Below are 19,395 nucleotides of genomic sequence, written 5' to 3' on the forward strand. Positions count from 1 at the left end.
GAAACTGTCTCGGCACGTTTGGTGAACGGTCCCGCGATGTCCCGCGTCCTTTATTAAAATCAACAACCGATATAAGCACGTCTCTAAGCACGGAGCGGGTTAGTGAAAGGACGTGTTCGGGATGTACGTCCAAGTCTAAAGCGACGGCGTCCGTTCGTAACGCATCGGGATGGAATATCACGTCTGACGCCCCACGACGCGACAGCGTAACAGGACGGCGGTCCTGTACTCACGAATCCGTACGATACACAATCCCAACAGTGTAAAACCAATCCAATAAATGCACAAAGCTATACAGGCAACTAATCCGGATCCTGGAAGTATTCCAGATTCACCGGTTTATATCAGCGCGCTGGTTCTAATAATCGTTTCTATAGCAACCGCTAATCCACAAACGGCTAATCCGTATAGCTGTACACGTATAACTTTAGTACATTATTATAAACATGTGATTTCGGTGCAAGTGGCGGTAAACAATGCACACTAAAGGTTAGCATTTACATAAAGGTCGCAGATTTCTGCTACGTCTCGTAACGTATCATCAGGCCAAAAACTGAAAGCAGGGAAGTCACGTCATCAGCGCGTGGTATAATCTCAAAGACGTTTCCCCCGTCCGTCTGAGAGACTTTATCTGTTCACTTCCGATGAAATGATAAAAACCCGATGACGCGCTTCAGATGTGCGAAGATTATAAACCAAGTCTAGCTGAGGTACTTTGAGGCCGCGACACTATAAATGTCACGCGTTAGGAATCCTTCAGTGGGTCACCGCCAACCTCGGGACTATAAGGTCTCCAGAGTAACGCCGTGTGAGGAAGCGAGGAACACTTTCTCACACTTGAAGTGTCAAGTCAAGTGGCTTTTATACGTGTATATTAGACCTGCTGTACGTTTCTGCATAAAGTGCACGTGCAAGCGTGCGCCAACAATACAAGACCGTACAGTGACGACTGAAACAGGACAGCGGAGAAAGTTCCGAAAAGACGTTCGTGTAAATAGGGATTTTTCATCTAGAACTTTTTAACTTCTGTACGTTGAGCAGTTGCTGGAAATTTTATTCCCCAAAACATGTGCGTCTATAGGCATTTCCTTCTCGAGTTATCTGAAGAGTATTTCTTTCCCTTTTACTTTTTTTTATTTTTTATTTTCATGGATGATGTATTGATCCATGCTGAAATATTCGTTCCTAGGATTCTGTTATTTTCATATGAATTTTGTAGCTTTAAACGTGGTATTTTTATATTTATATCATTTTCATTTTGTGTAATTGGACTTAAAGCTAGAATTTGATCGATTTTTTTTTTTTTTTTTTTTTAAATAAAAAAATCTATATTTTTTTATCATTATAATTAAAAGTAATATTTTAGCCATGAAAATACAATATATTCATTTCTTTTACACGTGTTTTTTTTTTTTTTTTTTTTTAATAAATTGAAAGTAAATTCACTTTTTTACCGTTGTGTGACCATTGGTTGTGCTACAGCAAAAATCACAAACATAGACATGGTTTTTTTGTTGTTGTTGTTGTTGTTGTTGTTGTTGTTGTTGTTGTTGTTGTTGGTTTCTTGTGGTAGCACAACCAAAAAAACAATTCCGTCAGCTAGTGAGATGTTTATACACTGTTGTGCGATCGTAACGGCTGAAGGTCACACAAAAGCTTATCAAAATCGAAAAATGTCACGGAATTTCTTATATAATATTTTCTTTTTTTATTATATATTTATAAAAAAAAATATATTTTGAAATATATTTAAAAGTAAAAAAAAAAAGTAAGTTAAATCTATTTTAAAACACTCATAGTTTTGATCTTAAGTGACATTTGTTCCGTAGAACTATTTCTTATAAACATTTTTACAATTCCAGGACCGATTGGATAAACTGTAAAAATAAATAAATAAATAAATAAATAAATAAATAAATAAATACAAATTCGGCCTTAATTCTACTTAGTAAAAATCTGCAAATTAGTGCATATTTAATGCTTTATTGTTCTTTATTTGGTGTCCAGGTTCATGGCCTTAGGTTAGAACCAAATTAAAACCTCTTTATCCATGAAGTGTACATGTTAGATGAACATTTCAGATATTTGCAACGACATTCAACATACATTATAAGCAACATAGTAACATGTTTAGAGCATGAAGTCATTAAAACAATCCAGAAGTCAGGGGGAATATCCTTCATGCCAGATCGCAGTGCACTGGTGTATTAGATATATATATATATATGTATGTGTGTGTGTGTGGGTGTGTTTGTGTAATATATTAACTTTCATAGTCACACAGCATACTGTTCTCAACCTGAGCGAAGTGTGGGATGAGTGTATGGTCAGGAAATTGGCCACTATATTTAGCAGCTTTCTCATTTAGTAGCAGTTAGTCACAGGGGTGGTACGTTTCCTCTCTGTAAACACAGCCACTGTTTGTTCTTTTATATGCTGTAAATATACTTTACAGGCCACTCATAACTTTGCGCTTTGGTCTGATATTTGGCCCGTGTGGGCGCTCCGAGCTCGTTAAATACAGCCATGTTATTGGGTTAGTCTGTTAAATGATGTAACTGACTGACTATATAAAGTAGGTCCACTTTATTTGGAACAGTATGAGCGTGACATTTTCTCTTTCTCTCTCTCTCGCTCTTTTTTTTTACTCTCTCTCTCTCGCTCTGTAGCGTAGGAAACAAGGTGTGTCTCATGACTTTTACTCGGGCCTAAGCAAACAAAACAGTGATAGATGTTTTAGCATGAGAAATCTGGACGTTTTTTATTGGCCACCAGTTTAGTACCAAAGGTTCAGGCTGTCTTGATACTTGGGGGGTGGGGCTAGTAGTACTGTTTGTTGCTGATTGGTTACACATACTGTGCTACCACTGAAAACAAGCAAACAAAACTTATCGCCAGGTCTGTTGGGTCTAACAACCGCACCTAAATCTGACCCGAGCCTTAACCTTCGTGAACGAAATGGAATATTTTGGTTTTATTTTTTAAATAAAAGCTGCGGTTTATGGGCCGCAGTTTATACTCATGGGGCCCGGCCAAATGTCCCCACAAGGTCAAAACCAGTCAGACATTCCTATCCTGGTGCAGACATGGTGCCCACAAAGTTCTAAACACCGCCTGTTTGGATCTTTACTCCAGATCCGTTCGTTCTCTGAATTGTTCATAAATAAACACGCTCTTTCGCCTGCGCCGAGGTTTCCCTTCCACCTGAATCAGTGTGACAAACACTGAATGTTTTATGCAGGGACGAGGTAGAACGGGTGGAGGGATGTGACATGCTGGTGATAGAAATCGTCAAGATGATGTCATAAGGAGTGTGTAACAGCCTATCCGTGACACGTTGCCGAGTTGTTATTATTATTGAAATCCAGTACGCTGTGAATAAGCTGACTATTATTATTTCTCTCTGTCTTTCTCAGGGTCACCCAGAGAAAGGGCTGGAGATGAAGAAGCTGGTTCTTTCCGGCTTTCTGGCCAGTGAGGAGATCTACATCAACCAGCTCGACGCCTTGCTGCTGGTATGTATTGGCACCCATTTTGCAAACACACATGCTTTTCTTTAACATGGACCATCCATCTCTCTGTGTGTGTGTGTGTGTGTGTGTGTGTGTGTGTGTGTGAGAGAGTTCAGTTTTAAGGCTAGACTAAAAGCACCACTTCCCCTTTTTAATGTTGTGGAGCCTGTTTCGCAGTGTTTCACCGATGTCATTTCCTGCACCGCTGTCTCTGTAGGTCAGAGTTTCACATATTTACCAAGCTTCTGACCACAAACCGACTTAAATAACTTTGCGCTGCAGCTCCGCGCTGGCTCGTGCAACTTTGTAAGTAAACGTGAAGTGGACCGGGACCCTGGCGTCTGGCTCGAATATCTTACTACTTCTCCGAGGAGCCCAAAACCACACGAGCGCACTGTAAAACTCTGCTCGATTGGGAAATGGGTCGTCAGTGTTGCAGGCAGGAGCTTCACGCGTGATCGTTTCTTCACTGACTTCCTATAGACTCGTGTGTGTGTGTATATATATATATATGTATGAGAGAAAGCAAAAAACGACTGCGCCCTCACCCCACCACACCAAGGCTTTGGGAGAGTTTGCCAAATCTCACGCACACACAAAATTCAAATGGCAAGATCTCTCGTTTATTCCAAGAAAGGCAGAGTATATATATCGTTCTTGACACACCACAGAGACAATGGGTTGACTATTGATTGGCTAGGTTGAAGGGCATATTTGCATGAAACAGGAAGCATATCAACGTAGGACAGGAACAACTATGGTTTTCAGGAAGTCATTGGATTATGGGCAAATGGTGAGGGGCTTTATCTGTCTGAAACCTGGTTGTGAAGAGTTCAAACAGGAACAAAGAAAGTGTTAACGAAGGAATAGAGAGGGGGGGGCGGGAGGAATCACTGTTAACTTATATATGTGTATATATATATATATATATATATATATATATATATATAAATAGAACACTATTAATTTCTGTACATTTCGTCTACAAACAAAATGACGAGCATGACGCATGGTAGCTGAAGCTTTGAAAACGGAATATTAGCATGAAAACTAAAGCGCTAAAGTGCCGCTGCATCACTTTTTTTTGAGGTAGGGATGAAACAAGGCCGAATGCTGCATTCGACTAAACTTTGAATTTCCCATCTCCGACTAGGATAAACCGAAGAATTTTTACTCAGGAAGTCGGGAAGGCCGCCTCAACCGTGAGCTCTCGGCACGTGACGGACAACGTGGCTGCGCGGTAACCGAAGTAGTGTGCTCTTGAAGTCGAGTTTTATCGTATACACCAGTATTTGCTTTAGTCCAATCAAAATACAGCTGGATCAGCTCGTCAGATCCAGTAACATCGCCTGTTATACAGTTCGCCGTTTTTGAGAAGGGAAATCCATCACTAATCACAGTTAAAACGTTAGCTCGAATGTCGGACGTCTTTACAGGAGAAAGCTTGGACGCTGCTGAAGAGCTGTCCTCAATTCAAGCCGCGGTTTTGCAGTTAGTAAAACCGAGATCCGTAGTTTACGTGTATCCGATGTGACTAACGTTTCCCTAACGTACGGCGTGTTGCCGAGTTACACCGGCTGGTGTTGAATCAGCAATCCCGAAATCGTCGCTCTTCCCCCTTCATTTCAATCAGCGGTGCGTTATTACTGCTACAGTTCTGACCAAACTCATGAGGAAGGAAATCTTTTGAGTCGTTACAAAAAAAACCAAAAAAAATCGTATTACACGCGTGTTGTATGTATTACCCGAGAGTCTGGTGCCAATATCATGCGCAGGTCCATGATGTTCAGAGGGGTGTGCGAATGATGCCTTTATTCACTGCTCAGCCTCACGTTTTGGTCTGAACAGAACCGACTAGGCTAAAAAAAAAAAAAAGATTGTTATGTGTGTTAACACAACGATGCCAACCTGAGTAAAAAGCCAACAAGTCCTTGGAACGTTTTGGCTCCCGTCATGTGGTTTTCTCCGCTCGATGTTATTTGAGTCAGGTTAGCGTTGTTATTTTCCTCTCAGCGTGTGTGTTCTGTAAGTTGTGGCTAAATTGACGCCTTTATGCTCGGGTTCGTCCGTGATTCTGAAAAGATCGTCTGCGATCGGCGCAATCGATTTCGGAGTCATTTAGACCGACGCCGGACTGCCGCGGATGACGTTTCGTACGTACGGATATATACGTCGTGAAATCGGTTCCAGTTGACAGGAAGTCTACGCTAACACACTGTTTACTGGTGAATCGAAAAAGATTCCCGGGCTCCGGCTGTCCTGTTTCTGTTGCCTCTGATTCATCTTCTTGACTGACAGGCGTGGAACCGGATTTGGTCTTCTGCTAGTGTAGGCCATCTATCTGAAGATAGAGACGAGATGCTATCCTGCTCGCCACGGTTGTATAGAGTTATCGGACACTTCCTGTGAGCTAGAACCAGTCTGGACGTTCTCCTCTGACCTCGCTCATCGATAATTCCCGCAGAAACGCCGCTCACTGGAGGGTTTTATTTGTTTTCTTGCACCATTCTGTGTAAACTCTTGAGAAAATCCCAGGAGATCAACAGTTCTATACCGAAATATTATAACATGATCGCCGAGATCACAGTTTCCCCCGTCATCTGAAGCTCTTGCCTGATTGGATAGTTGCATGAATGATCATGGTGTGTGGTTCATGTCCAGTTTGACTAATAGGAAGAGTGATTGTTATTTTTGGACACGTCTGGATTGGAACAGGAAGAACCGCGTTACAGACAGGAGAGGTGGGGTTAGAAAACACCATCACACACACACACACATTCTGATTGTGGCATCCTGGTTCATGCTTTCCTTCAATCAGATATGGCTTACTCCTGATAAGCTTCAGGATGTCCAGTAATCTGCTCAAGGAGAAATTCCACGCTAATGTGCTTTTTTGGAAGCCAGAGGATATTCCAGTAAGCGAGGGGAGGGGAAAAAAAAAAAACGAGAGTAGAATGATTTATTACGTTCGCATTTATTCGTTCGGAAGCACGGTAGAGAACGGTCTGTTGAAGGATGCGGCGGTGACGCGAATACGTGGTGAGATCTGTTACATGAATCCAGGACAAAAAGGTGTTGGTTGTAGTAGTTCCAAAGGAATATCTTCTGTACTCATTGCGACGGATGGGGGGAAAAACCCAACACCGTGTTTAATGGCTGGCATGCTGTTCCCGTGCTTTCGGGGGTTTACTTCAGGGGGTATCTCCAGGTACTCCGGTTTCTTCCCCCAGTCCAAAGACACGCAGTGTAGGCTGATTTGGCATTCCCAGATTGTCTGCAGTGTGGGAAGGGGTGTGTGTACGTGTGTGATTGTGCCCTGCGATGCGTTGGCCCTAGAGATGCACCGATGTAAAATCTATTTTTCCCGCCACCGGCCGATAGTTTAAAAACATCCGATGATCAGGGCCAATTATATCCCGTCAATCAAAAGAGGGCGGGAGAACACATTGATTTTGTAAAGATGATGTCTCGTGTGGAATGAGGACGAAACTGCAGTTTGTAAGCTCTGTAATCGCTGCACTGCTAAAAATTTTACACCGGGGAAATTTTACAGCAGCGAAGCGTTTCGGCATCGAGTCTGCGCCAAGTTCCCAGAGATAGGCTGACTTGGCTCCGCCACGACCCTGTGTAGGATGAGCGGTATGGAAAATGGATGGATGGAGTTCCTGATGGACCAGGAAATGACTCGAGACTTGAGAGGCAGAGTAAACAACTACCATTTTGTGTTAATTCGAAATATAAACCCAAAATTCTCAAATCTGATTGGTCCCCAGGTTATTTTCCGTTCGGACGGTGCGTTTTGTGGTTTCTCTGCACCAAGCCGGAGTTTTCTTTCCTTATTATCTTCAGGAGGAAGTGAGGGGGAAACGATTGTTTATAGCTGCTAAAACGCCAGCGATAACAGGAACCCGTTTTTAATACGTTCCGCAACCTCCGTGCACGTGTAACTATAAACGGACTTCGGTTACAAGCCCGTGACCGTGCCGAGTTTCTTCTGAACAGCAAGAACGGTTAAGAGTTGCTGTTAGTCAGAGCTTTTCATTCAAACCACACGAAACTTCAGTTTAATCAGTAATCCGTACTCGTTCATGGCCGCCACATCCAGGGGCCATTTCACCAAGCCTGTCAACGATCTACAGAGTGAAATCAGCCCCAGCATCTGTTTTATAACCAGTTTGTGTGTTTTGATTTCTTGTGGTGGTATTCTTGATCCTACAAAATTCCTTTTTCCTTGAAGTGCAGAGGGCTTATCCCCGAGAGCCTGTTACCCCCGCTGGCCTCGCAGGTCATCCAGTCAGATCACTGACAAATGACGTTACCGAACCTCCTGTGATAAACGAATCCTTAGTGCTTAGGGTGTTGAGTAGTGCGAGTGTAGATAAGGGGAAGGTTAGATATTAAACCGCCATTAACATGAGTGTAGTTGGAAAGGATACCGCCCACTGTAAACATCGAGTCACCTGCATTGTCGGACTTTTCCATTAACTTTAACGTGTCGTGATTATCCGCGAACACCCAGGCAGAAAATAATAATAATAATAATAATAATAATAATAATAATAAGTTTCATTTATATAGCACCTTTCCAGAGCTCAAGGATTCTTTACCATAGAAGTACAGTGATATGTAAACAATGAGCAGTCATGGACACAAAGAAAATGCGAAAAGCAATGAGCAGTCAACCAACTGAAGATAGTCGATATCCAGAAGACTGATACGTTTTTAATCAGGATTCGAACTCTGAGATGGATGCGATGCTGCGAAGAGTCAGAGGGAGTGAATTCCAGATTTTAGGTGCTACGACACTGAAAGACCCGTGGTAGAGAGACGAGATCTAGGGGCAGAGAGAAGTCCGAGCCCAGAGTACCTGGGAGAGCGGGTCGGGTTGTAGGGCAGAAGCAGTTCACTAAGATAGAAAGGTGCCAGACCGTGAAAATAGGTTAGTGAAATGTATTCACACTTTCACACTTCCCCTTTTTTTTTTTTTTTTTGAGAACTTGCATACGACTTTCATGGTATGGCAGATAAACCGCAAACCCCCCCCCTGCATCCAAATGTTCCGTAAGCCGGTCGCTTTCTTAACTCTGTCTTTCCTCTCTCCTCAGCCTATGCGTCCTTTGAAGGCCACGGCCACCACGTCCAAGCCTGTGCTAACAATGGAGCAGATTGAAACCATCTTTTACAAGATCCAAGACATCTACGAGATCCATAAGGAGTTTTACGATGCCCTTTTCTCCAACATTCAGCAGTGGGATGATATGGTCACAGTCGGACACCTCTTCCAGAAGCTGGTGAGCTAATCTGAGCGATCTGTTGTTTAACGCTAGTGATCGGCACTTTTTTCTTTCTCGCTCAGTTATAGATGAGTATCATGTAGCGATGTAGCTGAACGTGGACAGGTGCAATGGTAGCGCCAGATCTGACTGAATTGTTGTTTTTGTTCTCGGGGTTCCCAAAAATCACTTTGTCAGAGGTGTTAACGATGTGGTTTATTTTGAATGACGGTTTCTAGGTGGCAGCTCAGCTTTGTGCGGCGTAATTAGCGTCTCTGAACACTGAGGATTTGCTTAGTGAGGATTTCCATACGTTCATGTTCTCTTGAGGATTATTCAGGCTTTTCGTTGTGGGTTTCTGCTACGTCTGGGTATCCTCAGGGATCGCTGTAATTTCAGGATTCTGTAATTGCAGACTGCAGTAACTTAAGGAAACATCATGCTTCTGCAACTTCAGACTCAATTCAATGTTCTATAACTTCAGGGTTCTGTAGCGTCAAGTAGCTTAATACAGCTGTAGCTTGAGGGTAACTTCAGCATTCTATAACCTCAGGGTTCTTAGTGCAATAATACTTTTATTATTATTATTATTATACTGTTCTTATAAATTCAGGGTTCTATAACCAGGGAATGTCAGGGTGAATTCATTGTTCTATAACTTCAGACTTCTGTGACTGTGGGGTAACTTCAGGGTTCTGTGACTGTGGGGTAAATTCAGGGTTCTGTGACTGTGGGGTAAATTCAGGGTTCTGTGACTGCGGGGTGAATTCAGGGTTCTGTGACTGCGGGGTGAATTCAGGGTTCTGTGACTGCGGGGTGAATTCAGGGTTCTGTGACTGCGGGGTGAATTCAGGGTTCTGTGACTGCGGGGTAAATTCAGGGTTCTGTGACTGCGGGGTAAATTCAGGGTTCTGTGACTGTGGGGTAAATTCAGGGTTCTGTGACTGTGGGGTAAATTCAGGGTTCTGTGACTGTGGGGTAAATTCAGGGTTCTGTGACTGCGGGGTAAATTCAGGGTTCTGTAACTGCGGGGTAAATTCAGGGTTCTGTAACTGTGGGGTAAATTCAGGGTTCTGTAACTGTGGGGTAAATTCAGGGTTCTGTAACTGTGGGGTAAATTCAGGGTTCTGTGACTGTGGGGTAACTTCAGGGTTCTGTGACTGTGGGGTAAATTCAGGGTTCTGTGACTGTGGGGTGAATTCAGGGTTCTGTGACTGTGGGGTAAATTCAGGGTTCTGTGACTGCGGGGTAACTTCAGGGTTCTACATCTTTAGGGTTTTGTAACTTCAGACTTCTGTGATGATGATGATGATGATGATGATGATAAAATCAACATTCAGGAATTTTGATGGTGTAAACTGTGCGCACAAGTAAAAGTGTTCATACTTGGACGTCTACTGATTGAATTAAGAGCAGCAGCTCTCTCTGTACAAGTAAGAATGAAGAGGATTTGGGAAATCTGTTCTTAGCTGGAAAAGCAGCTTTAATAGAGGTAACATCAGCAACATGGTGTGGGTGTGGGTGTGGGTGTCTGTGTGTTGTCAGTGTATCTTGGTGTGACTTAATTTTAATGTTGGTGTGTATGTGTGTGTGTGTTTTGTTTGAGTGATGCCTGGTTTGTGTCTCATTTATTAGTTATAGTGAGCTTGCAGTGCTACAATTAGTCCCTCGTTCCCTTGCCTCATTTTTTAAATGAAGGTTCTGGAAGCCAAAATGAAGCCTGCAGTATTTTTGTTTAATGCAGTTGTGTGTGTGTGTGTGTGTGTGTGTGTGTGTGTGAGAGAGAGAGAGAGAGAGAGTGCAGTAGCAAATGTGATTACAGCACTCATTAAACTAGAAATAACTTGTTCTGTTTTCTATTAAGAGTACTTCTCTGGGCATAGGAACTTTTCCTGCACTAAAAGTACCGTAATTGTTTCCCTTACAAAGTTAACACAAGAAGTGCAAATAGTACACTATAAATAGACGTTGGTCTGATTTATAATCGAGATTTATAGCAAATAAGGACTTATAAAATAATAATAATAATAATAATAATAATAATAAGACTTCAAGCTGTTTATATATCATACCGTGTATTGTGCGACCAGTCATTTTGTCTGCATCTTTAAACGCAATACACACACAGACAGGATCACATGGATATTGTGATGAAAAGGCGTGCTCGGTGCGAGATGGGACGGTGCAGAAAACGTGGCACAGTTCTGAAGAAGTGCTGTGGTCAATTGAGCTTAATATTGCGTCATGTACTCGCCAAATCATAATCACACATGAGAACCATGTAAAGGCACAGAGAGAGAGAGAGAGAGAGAGAGAGAGAGAGAGAGAAGGTGTGCGAGAGAGAGAAGGTGTGAGAGAGAGAAGGTGTGAGAGAGCAATAAAGAAAGATAGCAAAAGAAATATATATATATAGAGAGAGAGAGAGAAGGTGTGTGAGAGCAATAAAGAAAGATAGCAAAAGAAATATATATATATATAGAGAGAGAGAGAGAGAGAGAAGGTGTGAGAGAGCAATAAAGATAGCAAAAGAAATATATATATAGAGAGAGAGAGAGAGAGAGGTGTGAGAGAGCAATAAAGAAAGATAGCAAAAGAAATATATATATATATATATATATAGAGAGAGAGAGAGAGAGAGAGAGAGAGAGAGAGAGCGAGAGAGAGAGAAGGTGTGACAGAGCAATAAAGATAGCAAAAGAAATATATATATATATATATATATATATATATATATATATATATAGAGAGAGAGAGAGAGAGAGAGAGAAGGTGTGAGAGAGCAATAAAGAAAGATAGCAAAAGAAATATATATATATAGAGAGAGAGAAGGTGTGTGAGAGCAATAAAGAAAGATAGCAAAAGAATAGATATAGAAGGAGAGAAATGGAAAGAGGTTGAAATAGTGATCAAAAGAAAACAAGTGAGGGAAATAAAGAGAGGGAGGTAAAGAGAGAGACGGAGAGTTGAAAAGAAAGATAGTGAGAGAAATAATGTTGAGAGATACAGTGTGTGTGTGGGGGGGGGGTGATATTATTTGGGTAGGCAGATGGTGGTGTAATTACAGTTACACAGAAGGATAAACGAGCAGAAGGGAGGGATGAAGGCTCTGAGCAGAAGAACATGTTGAGCACGAGTGATCCACCATCTCTCTCTCTCTCTCTCTCTCGCTCTCTCGGTCACTCATTTTTGAGAAACACTTAACATGATACACTGTGTGTGTGTGTGTGTGTGTGTGTGTACGTGTATGAAGTCAGTAGATGAGAAGCAGAGAGTATGGGATGATAAATAATGACAGGATTGCTAAATGACGACAGCAGCATGACTGTAACACACCCATACTTTACACACACACACTCTCTCTCACCCACACACACAGGACAGGCACAGCATCCCAGGATAAATCTGATACTTTTTGCTTTTCTTAAGAAGACCGCTTCAGCGAGCTCTTCGCGCGGATAAACATGGCAGCGCCGTGATCCGAGAGCCTCCGGTCCACGGCTGCCGATGAAAGTCTCGAAAGCCGAAATTTGCATTCCAAACGACTGTCGCGAGCCTACACGGAGACACCATGCACGTAGGGAATAAAACACTTCGAGGCATGCTGTCATAGGAAAATAATCACTGATGAGGTGGTGTGACCTGGTACCATCTGTTCCCATTATAACAACATGAGCGAGAGAGCGAGAGAAATAAATCGAGTTGTGAGAGAGATCGCGAGTGATGGAAATGGGGCGAGAAATACAGTGGATATTTTTTTAAACATAAGGCATGGAGAGAGTCTTTAGATTTTTCATTTTGCAACGGTTTCTGCAGAAGCTCTAGTCCAGTGGTTTTCAAAGTGGGGGCCACCAGGGGGCGCCCGGGGGGCCTCAACAATTTGCTGTGAAAAATACATTCTCAGTCTCAGACAAGCACACACACACACAATCAATTCCTAATGTAATGTACAGATGTGAGATGTAATTATTAATAAAAAAAAAGGGGGATATATTCAGAAGTCTGTAATTTTAATGTGTTTTAAAGACATCTTGAAAAAGGGGGGCCTCGGTCAAATGTTAATGCCATTTGGGGGGCCTTGCCCTGGAAAAGCTTGGGAACCCCTGCTCTAGTTTAAACATCAAAACAACGTTTTAAGCTCGTCAGTCAAACCGAAGGGCTCGGTTCTTTGGTTGCGCCGCGTCTTTCACCTGAAATGAATCTGTTATTTTCACTACTTGACTCTCTTCCTTGCCACTTGGTCTGTCGTTCCCATCATGTCGTGTATCCTCGGCCTTCGAGGGGTGTTTGAATTTCATGATCTCTCTCTCTCTCTCACGGTCTCTCAGGCCAGCAAGCTCGGTGTCTACAAAGCTTTCTTGGACAACTACAAAATGGCCATCGAGACGGTGGAGAAATGCAGCCAGTCCAACTCACAGTTCCAGAAGATCTCAGAGGTGCGTGTACTCCCTTTCCATTAATGTTGACGGCGCGTCGTTCTAAACGTGCAAAGACGTTCCCTTCTAAAGCCCTTCGGGTTCCGTAGCATTAAATGTGCAGTTTGGGGCCTTATTATGAGAGCATAGCACTCGCGTTACTTCAGCAGCGTGATGTACGTTCGCTGTAAATATATCCAGTGAAGAGGTACGCAGACGACACGATGATGATTGAACTTTAATGATAAACATATATTTGAGAAGCACACGAAGCTGCTGCGAGTGCAGTCTCATTTCTCTTCGTTATCCTGCACAGAAACACTGTAGTGAAGTGCGCCTGTGTGTGTGTGTGTGTGTGTGTGTGTGAAGTCTTTTGCTGATGTGGAAATCTCCTTCCTCTGTCCTTCATGCTAAGTGCTGATCATCTCTGTTTAACAGAACGTCAAAGTCAAGGGACCGAAGGACTCTAAAGACTGCACCAACATCGTCAGCATGGAGGGTAAGCCAAACGAGCTGTGTGTGTGTTTGTGTGTTGGGATGGAAATGGAACCACCAGTTGAAATGTGTGTAAAATGGTGGTCCATTTTGTGCAGGCTTCTCGAATGCTTTAAGTGACGATGTCGAGTGTTGCCTATAATATATACGCAGAGTTACCTCAGAGGAAAAAGTAATTACAAATGATTTCATGAATATGAGGTGGTGAGCGCCAACCGTGATTGTGCTTCAAAGTGGACCCGTGAAGCATCAATCAGCCGCCCGGAGTGTTGAACATGCCCTGGTATAAAGATAATTAGAAGCTCTTTCTGTGTAGGAGAAAACGGAAACATTTCCACCTGGCTAATGCTTTTAATTCGATAAAACACTTAGCCTAATATTAGCCAGCTTGTGACTTTGACTTCACCTGTAAATAACGTTCACTTGGAACATGAACGTGTTCAGGCAGTGGAAAGTCCAGGAATAAAAAGCTCTAGGGCTCCAACGAAGAGCCGGAATTTAAATGTACCCCTTTTGAATAATGAGCCAAATATTTGAATAGTTGGATTATGTTCATTAAAGAAAGAAAAAAAAAAATAGAAAAGAAGTGTGCCAAGGCGGTCTGTGAAATTTATTTTACACTTAAAACCACAAAACATTTCTGAAACCCCGACTGACACGACAGGAACACTTTAATGTTAGCTAGCTTGCTCATGACCTTAGATACCAGCTTACATAATATGAAAGCCTAACGCTAGCTAGCTTGTTGTTAGTGCTCGGTTTCAGTGACGTGTCGTCATACGTAGCCTAATATTAGCTGCTAAACCTGGCTCGCTACGAAGTCGGACAGTAAAATGGTTTAAAAGTTGTTGTTTTTTTTTTTTAAATTTTAAAGACAGTTCTCTTCTGGAGAGACAACATAGCTAGCCAGGTTCACTAATGAAGTAGCTAATATCACTCCGAACCAAGCGCTGACATGCTAGCTAGGATTAGGCTGTTATTTTATGTAACTTACGTATCTAAGGTCACTAGCAAGCTAGCTGACATTTAAGCAACCTGTACATTTGTGTAAATCAGGGGTTTATGCAGCTAGCAGTTATCAGGCTTAACTAGTCGACTCTCTGACTTAGCAGCTAGCTTGTGACATGATGTTAAATGTAGCCTAATGTTAGCTACTTTTTAACGATTTAACTCTCTGAATAAAGATTTTTTTTTAATTATTATTATTAAAAAAAGTCAAATCGTTACTTCTGAAGAGGTGACATAGCTAGCTGCTTAGCTAGCAACATTAGCACAGTGCTGTGTTAGGTAACTAGCCTAAGTGACAGCGCTAAATGTTTTAAGCTGCTGTTTTATCGAAGGCTGTGAGAGCTGCTCTCTTCTGTGTCTGCGTGAGAGAGAAAGAAAATGCATATAAATGTGTGGTGTTTTGCAAAAGAACTAAACGAGAGATATCTGGTTGTAGATGCGTTCGTTTATGTGACGTTTAGCTTCGCTAACCGCTTAGCTGGGAGCGCTGTGGTTCTGTGTAGCTGTATAGCACATAAAGGAGAAAATGAGTGGGGGGGGAAAAAAGACGAGTTGGAGATAATGGGGTTTATTCAGACGTGAGAATCAAGTTGGAACCGGGCTCTGTGTGTGTGTGTGTGTGTGTGAAATTCTGTACTCTCTCGATATTTCCTTACCTCACAGCTTAATGGTATTAGCATACCATTAATCAGCTACAGTAACACACAAGACTCCACAATGATAGAATTACAAACGTGTGTGTGTGTGTGTGAATGAGTGTGAATGGTCCTGTGTGTGTGAATGTATGTGAATGGCTGAATCAGACGTGTTGTGCCCCCCCCCCCCCCCCCCCCCATATTCTCACTCGTTTTCTCTCTCTCTTCCTCTGACTCTTCCTCTCTCGCTCTTTGCACATACAGCAGAAGCTATAAGAGAGAGAGAACATTAGAGAGAAAGAGAGAGTGAGAGAGACTCAGGGAGCGTGTAAATGAGAGAGGGAGCGGGAGGAAGAGAAAAGATTCCTGGGGAGAACGATCGAGTTAGAGAGAGAGAGAGAGAGAGAGAGAGGCAGGCGAGCCAGACGGAGCAGCAGCAGAAGACGGGATGAAGAACTGACAACTGGAGCGAGCGAGCGATTAGAGAAAGAGGACGAGGGAACCGTGTCATGGAGGTCCTCCTGGTGCTCCGGCTGTGCTGTAACTGCACATACGGTAACGCTTTAATCGGAAAGCCTGCTTTGGATTTGTCCGACGCGTACGGGTTTCGAACGCGGCTCGCTGAGAGCTGCGCCGTGTCACGCCGTGTTTTGCCGGCATGTGGTCTTTGTGTTGCTGCATTTTCTGGTATCTTACTTCCTTCCTTCCGAAACTTCCTCTAACTCGGAGCTTTCCAGGCGGGTAAGACCCACAAGCTCTGCTCATCACTGCTAATTGACGCACCCTGTGGCATCTGCCTGAGAGAGGGCGAGAGAGAGAGAGGAGAAATGAACTGAGTAGACATTCACCTCTTTGTAAGCGGGTCACGTTCTGTAGAAGTTCTTTTCATTCTGGCGCAACGGAATATAAATTCCCACTCGATCTACCGGACGTGTGGCCACACGGGAAGCCATACGTGTGTGTACGTGGCACGGGAAATTAAGATACGTCGTGCCACCTCATATGCTTCATAACCGAGATGAATGCGCCATGTCGGTATGTGTTTATTTTATATTCCTAAACGTCCGGCACCGGTGACCAAGTGCCCACGGCTTATTGACTCGTCTCGTACCACAGCGCCGGTTGCGTTCTGATTTGATCAGAAGGCGCTGATTCAATCTGCTGTAACGCTCTGTGCACCAAGCGCGACGTCGTGCAGTTGTCGATTCTCACGATTTTCCGGAAGGAGTCTCCAGGGTCAGCGCCTCGCGACGGACGTACCGTAAAGCCTCAGAGGACCGAGAGCCCGGTGAGGGAGCGTCCGTTCGTAGCCGCGATAACGTAAGGGACCTCGCGTGCTTTGCGGATGCGGACGTTCCACGAAAACGTTTCAGCAACCGAAGGTGTAGCGAGCCAGGACGCTCACCAGTGCCCAACACACCCTAAAACAAACGTTTGTGTCGGTAAATGAATAAAGCACTTCAGGACGTAGTGTTATTGGGAAATCGTCAATTTCTGGGTGGTAACAGTATTTACCACATCACCCCCACCACCCCATCTTCGGTCGAACCGGCGGGGGGCGGTTTAAATAAAGATTCACGTTACACACCACCAGTCGGTGAGCTCTACAAATCTAATGAATGACAGCGAGTAAGACTCGCTCGCACACTCGCACAGGAATGACGATACACAGCAATTAGCGATTTTAAAAACTGCACCCCCCCACACACACGCACACACACTCCCCCCACGTGCAGCCGTATGGACGCATGGTTTGAAATGGCAGCTCTGCCAGCAGAAACGGCAAAGCGGGAAAAGATCCCTAGCGGATGAACACACGCCTCCACTTAGAACGAAGCATACGCTGAAAGTAAGTTAGAAGTGCAGGACTCCTCCGAAGCGAGCCGGGGATTAGTCCGTTACCCGCTAAGCTCGTTCCTGGTGATCCGGAGCGCTTTTAGTGGGGAACAGGAGAGAGCGAGCTGAGAAGTGGTTCTATTCGCGTTCCATAAATTGTTCAAATTCCTGGCTAATCATTCGTTTACGTTCGGTACCACACGTCACTAGACATTTATTGATCGATTGATTTATTTAATCATTTGAAATTTGCAGCAGGTCTCCATCTGAAATGTCACTGTAGTTTTCTTCTTCTGAGTTCGGAGAGCATTTAGTGCATTCGTGCCGTATCAGGACAAATCGTGGAACCTTTTATTTATTTGTGCTGCATATATGGCTAACAAATAAGTGAAGACGGCATGGCGAGATATTCCAGCGAAGGTTTTGGCGACCGTTCTGTGACGTCCTGGACTACTAACGACTCAACTTTTCATTCGTGGACAAGTCTGATTACATTTATTTGCTGCATGCAAATGAAACGTCTTTTAAAAAATATATATATATATATATAAAAGAAAAGAAATACAGTTCTTCAAGCGTCATTTCAATATAACATCTGCTATGACATAAACACCTCAAAAATCACGTAGATGTACGTGCTAGATATTACAGCCTAGTAGATATCCGTATGCTGTTCCTTAATTAATTAATAGGGGCCGGTCCGATCAATACAGTTCCCTCCAATGCATCATTTAATAACATTAGAATCAGAGTCACCTTTGATGCCGAGCACCGTGGGTTTACATGTGCAGGGAATTTGTCTTGGTGTACCAGTGCTTAACGGTAACAGTAAAAGATCCACGTAGGTCCACGTAGATGTCTATCTAAAGCGTTTTAAATAAACGTACGGGTTAACGTAAGCAGTAAAAAAAAAAACGACGCCACGTCATCGTCAGTGTGTCTTCACGCAGGAATTTGCTCGGTGTTTCAAATTGGAACTTTTCGTAGCGTTCATCGAGCAGTTACGCCCGAATCCCAAATGGCTTCCTGTTCACTACTCATGCCCTCTACCTAGGGTACGACTGAACGCTTGACTGAAATGGTCACCTCGTTGTTTACAACCCGCCTGAGATGGATCACGCGGTGAGATGTCCTTCGGCTGCTTCTTAACCCGATTCAGAAGGCGATCGCTTGCGGCGTGTCTGGGAGCACGCACTCATTATTTACGAAGCGTCTGAAAGTAGAGCAGCATGAAACAGAATGGCAGAGCGTGCTCTCGGGCTTCGGCGCGGATGAGCCGTGTGTTATGGGACGTGTTGCGAAACACCACGTTTGCGTCACGCGTTTAGACACGGAGCAGTGAGTTTCTCGCTACGTGATTTCAGTTTTAGCCGTTATTATTAGTATTAGACGCTGAGATTAACGGTCTGTCTGCTGTTTGAGCTAGAGGGGGAATCTGGGGAATTAGAGTGACGCTTCTCGAGACCAACAGAGACGCAGGTGGGGGGGGAAGTGGAGTTTTATTTCTCTGGGTTTTGTGTGTGTGTGTGTGTGTTTGCTCACATGGTATTCAGTAGAGACGTGCACAGGGCTGAAAATGATATTTTGTAGGTTTTACACTAGTAAACAACTAGTTTTGCACACACCGATGCACCATAACGTTAAAACTTCCTGCCTAATATCGTGTAGGTCGCCCTTGCGCCACTACAACAGCCCTGACCCGTCGAGGCACGGGCTCCACAAGACCTCTGAAGGTGTGTACCAAGTCGTTAGCGGCAGATCCTTAAAGTCCTGCAAGTCGCGAGATGGGCGCCTCCATGGACGTTTTTTGGCGGGTACTGACCAGTGCAAGACCTGCCGTTTTGGACATGCTCTGACCCAGTCGTCTAGCCATCACGATTTGGACCTCGTCGAATCGCTCAGATCCTTACGCTTGCCCGTTTTTTTTTTTTCCCCTGCTTCCAACACGTCGACTTCGAGAGCTGACTGTTCACTTGCTGCGTGATTTATCCCACGCCTTGACAGGAGCCAGTGTAACGAGCGAGATCATCGACGTTCTTCACGTCACCGGTCAGTGGTTTTAATGTTATCGCTGAGAGGTGTACGTCAGTGGGAACAACGGAACAATGTTCTCGATCGCTTGAATAGCCTCGTAGCTAGATTTCAGTCACATTCAAAGTAAATTCCAGTATCCACCGGCTGCCTCGCTAACGAAAACATTATTTCTTGCGGTATTTGCGGAAGG

At 43.7% G+C, this 19,395-nt stretch overlaps 1 protein-coding gene across 3 annotated transcripts in view; it reads left to right on the forward strand.

Moving 5' to 3' along the window:
* Positions 1–19,395, forward strand: part of abr (ABR activator of RhoGEF and GTPase) — a 147,293-nt gene that overhangs the window by 69,073 nt on the left and 58,825 nt on the right. For all 3 annotated transcript variants that reach the window (XM_053618300.1, XM_053618301.1, XM_053618302.1), the window contains 4 exons: positions 3,417–3,515; positions 8,618–8,803; positions 13,111–13,218; positions 13,636–13,696. In XM_053618300.1, the coding sequence (XP_053474275.1) occupies positions 3,417–3,515; positions 8,618–8,803; positions 13,111–13,218; positions 13,636–13,696 (454 nt within the window). The remainder of the gene's footprint in view (positions 1–3,416; positions 3,516–8,617; positions 8,804–13,110; positions 13,219–13,635; positions 13,697–19,395) is intronic.

The sequence above is a fragment of the Ictalurus furcatus genome, chromosome 28 (genome assembly GCF_023375685.1).
Source record: "Ictalurus furcatus strain D&B chromosome 28, Billie_1.0, whole genome shotgun sequence".
Taxonomy (NCBI): domain Eukaryota; kingdom Metazoa; phylum Chordata; class Actinopteri; order Siluriformes; family Ictaluridae; genus Ictalurus; species Ictalurus furcatus.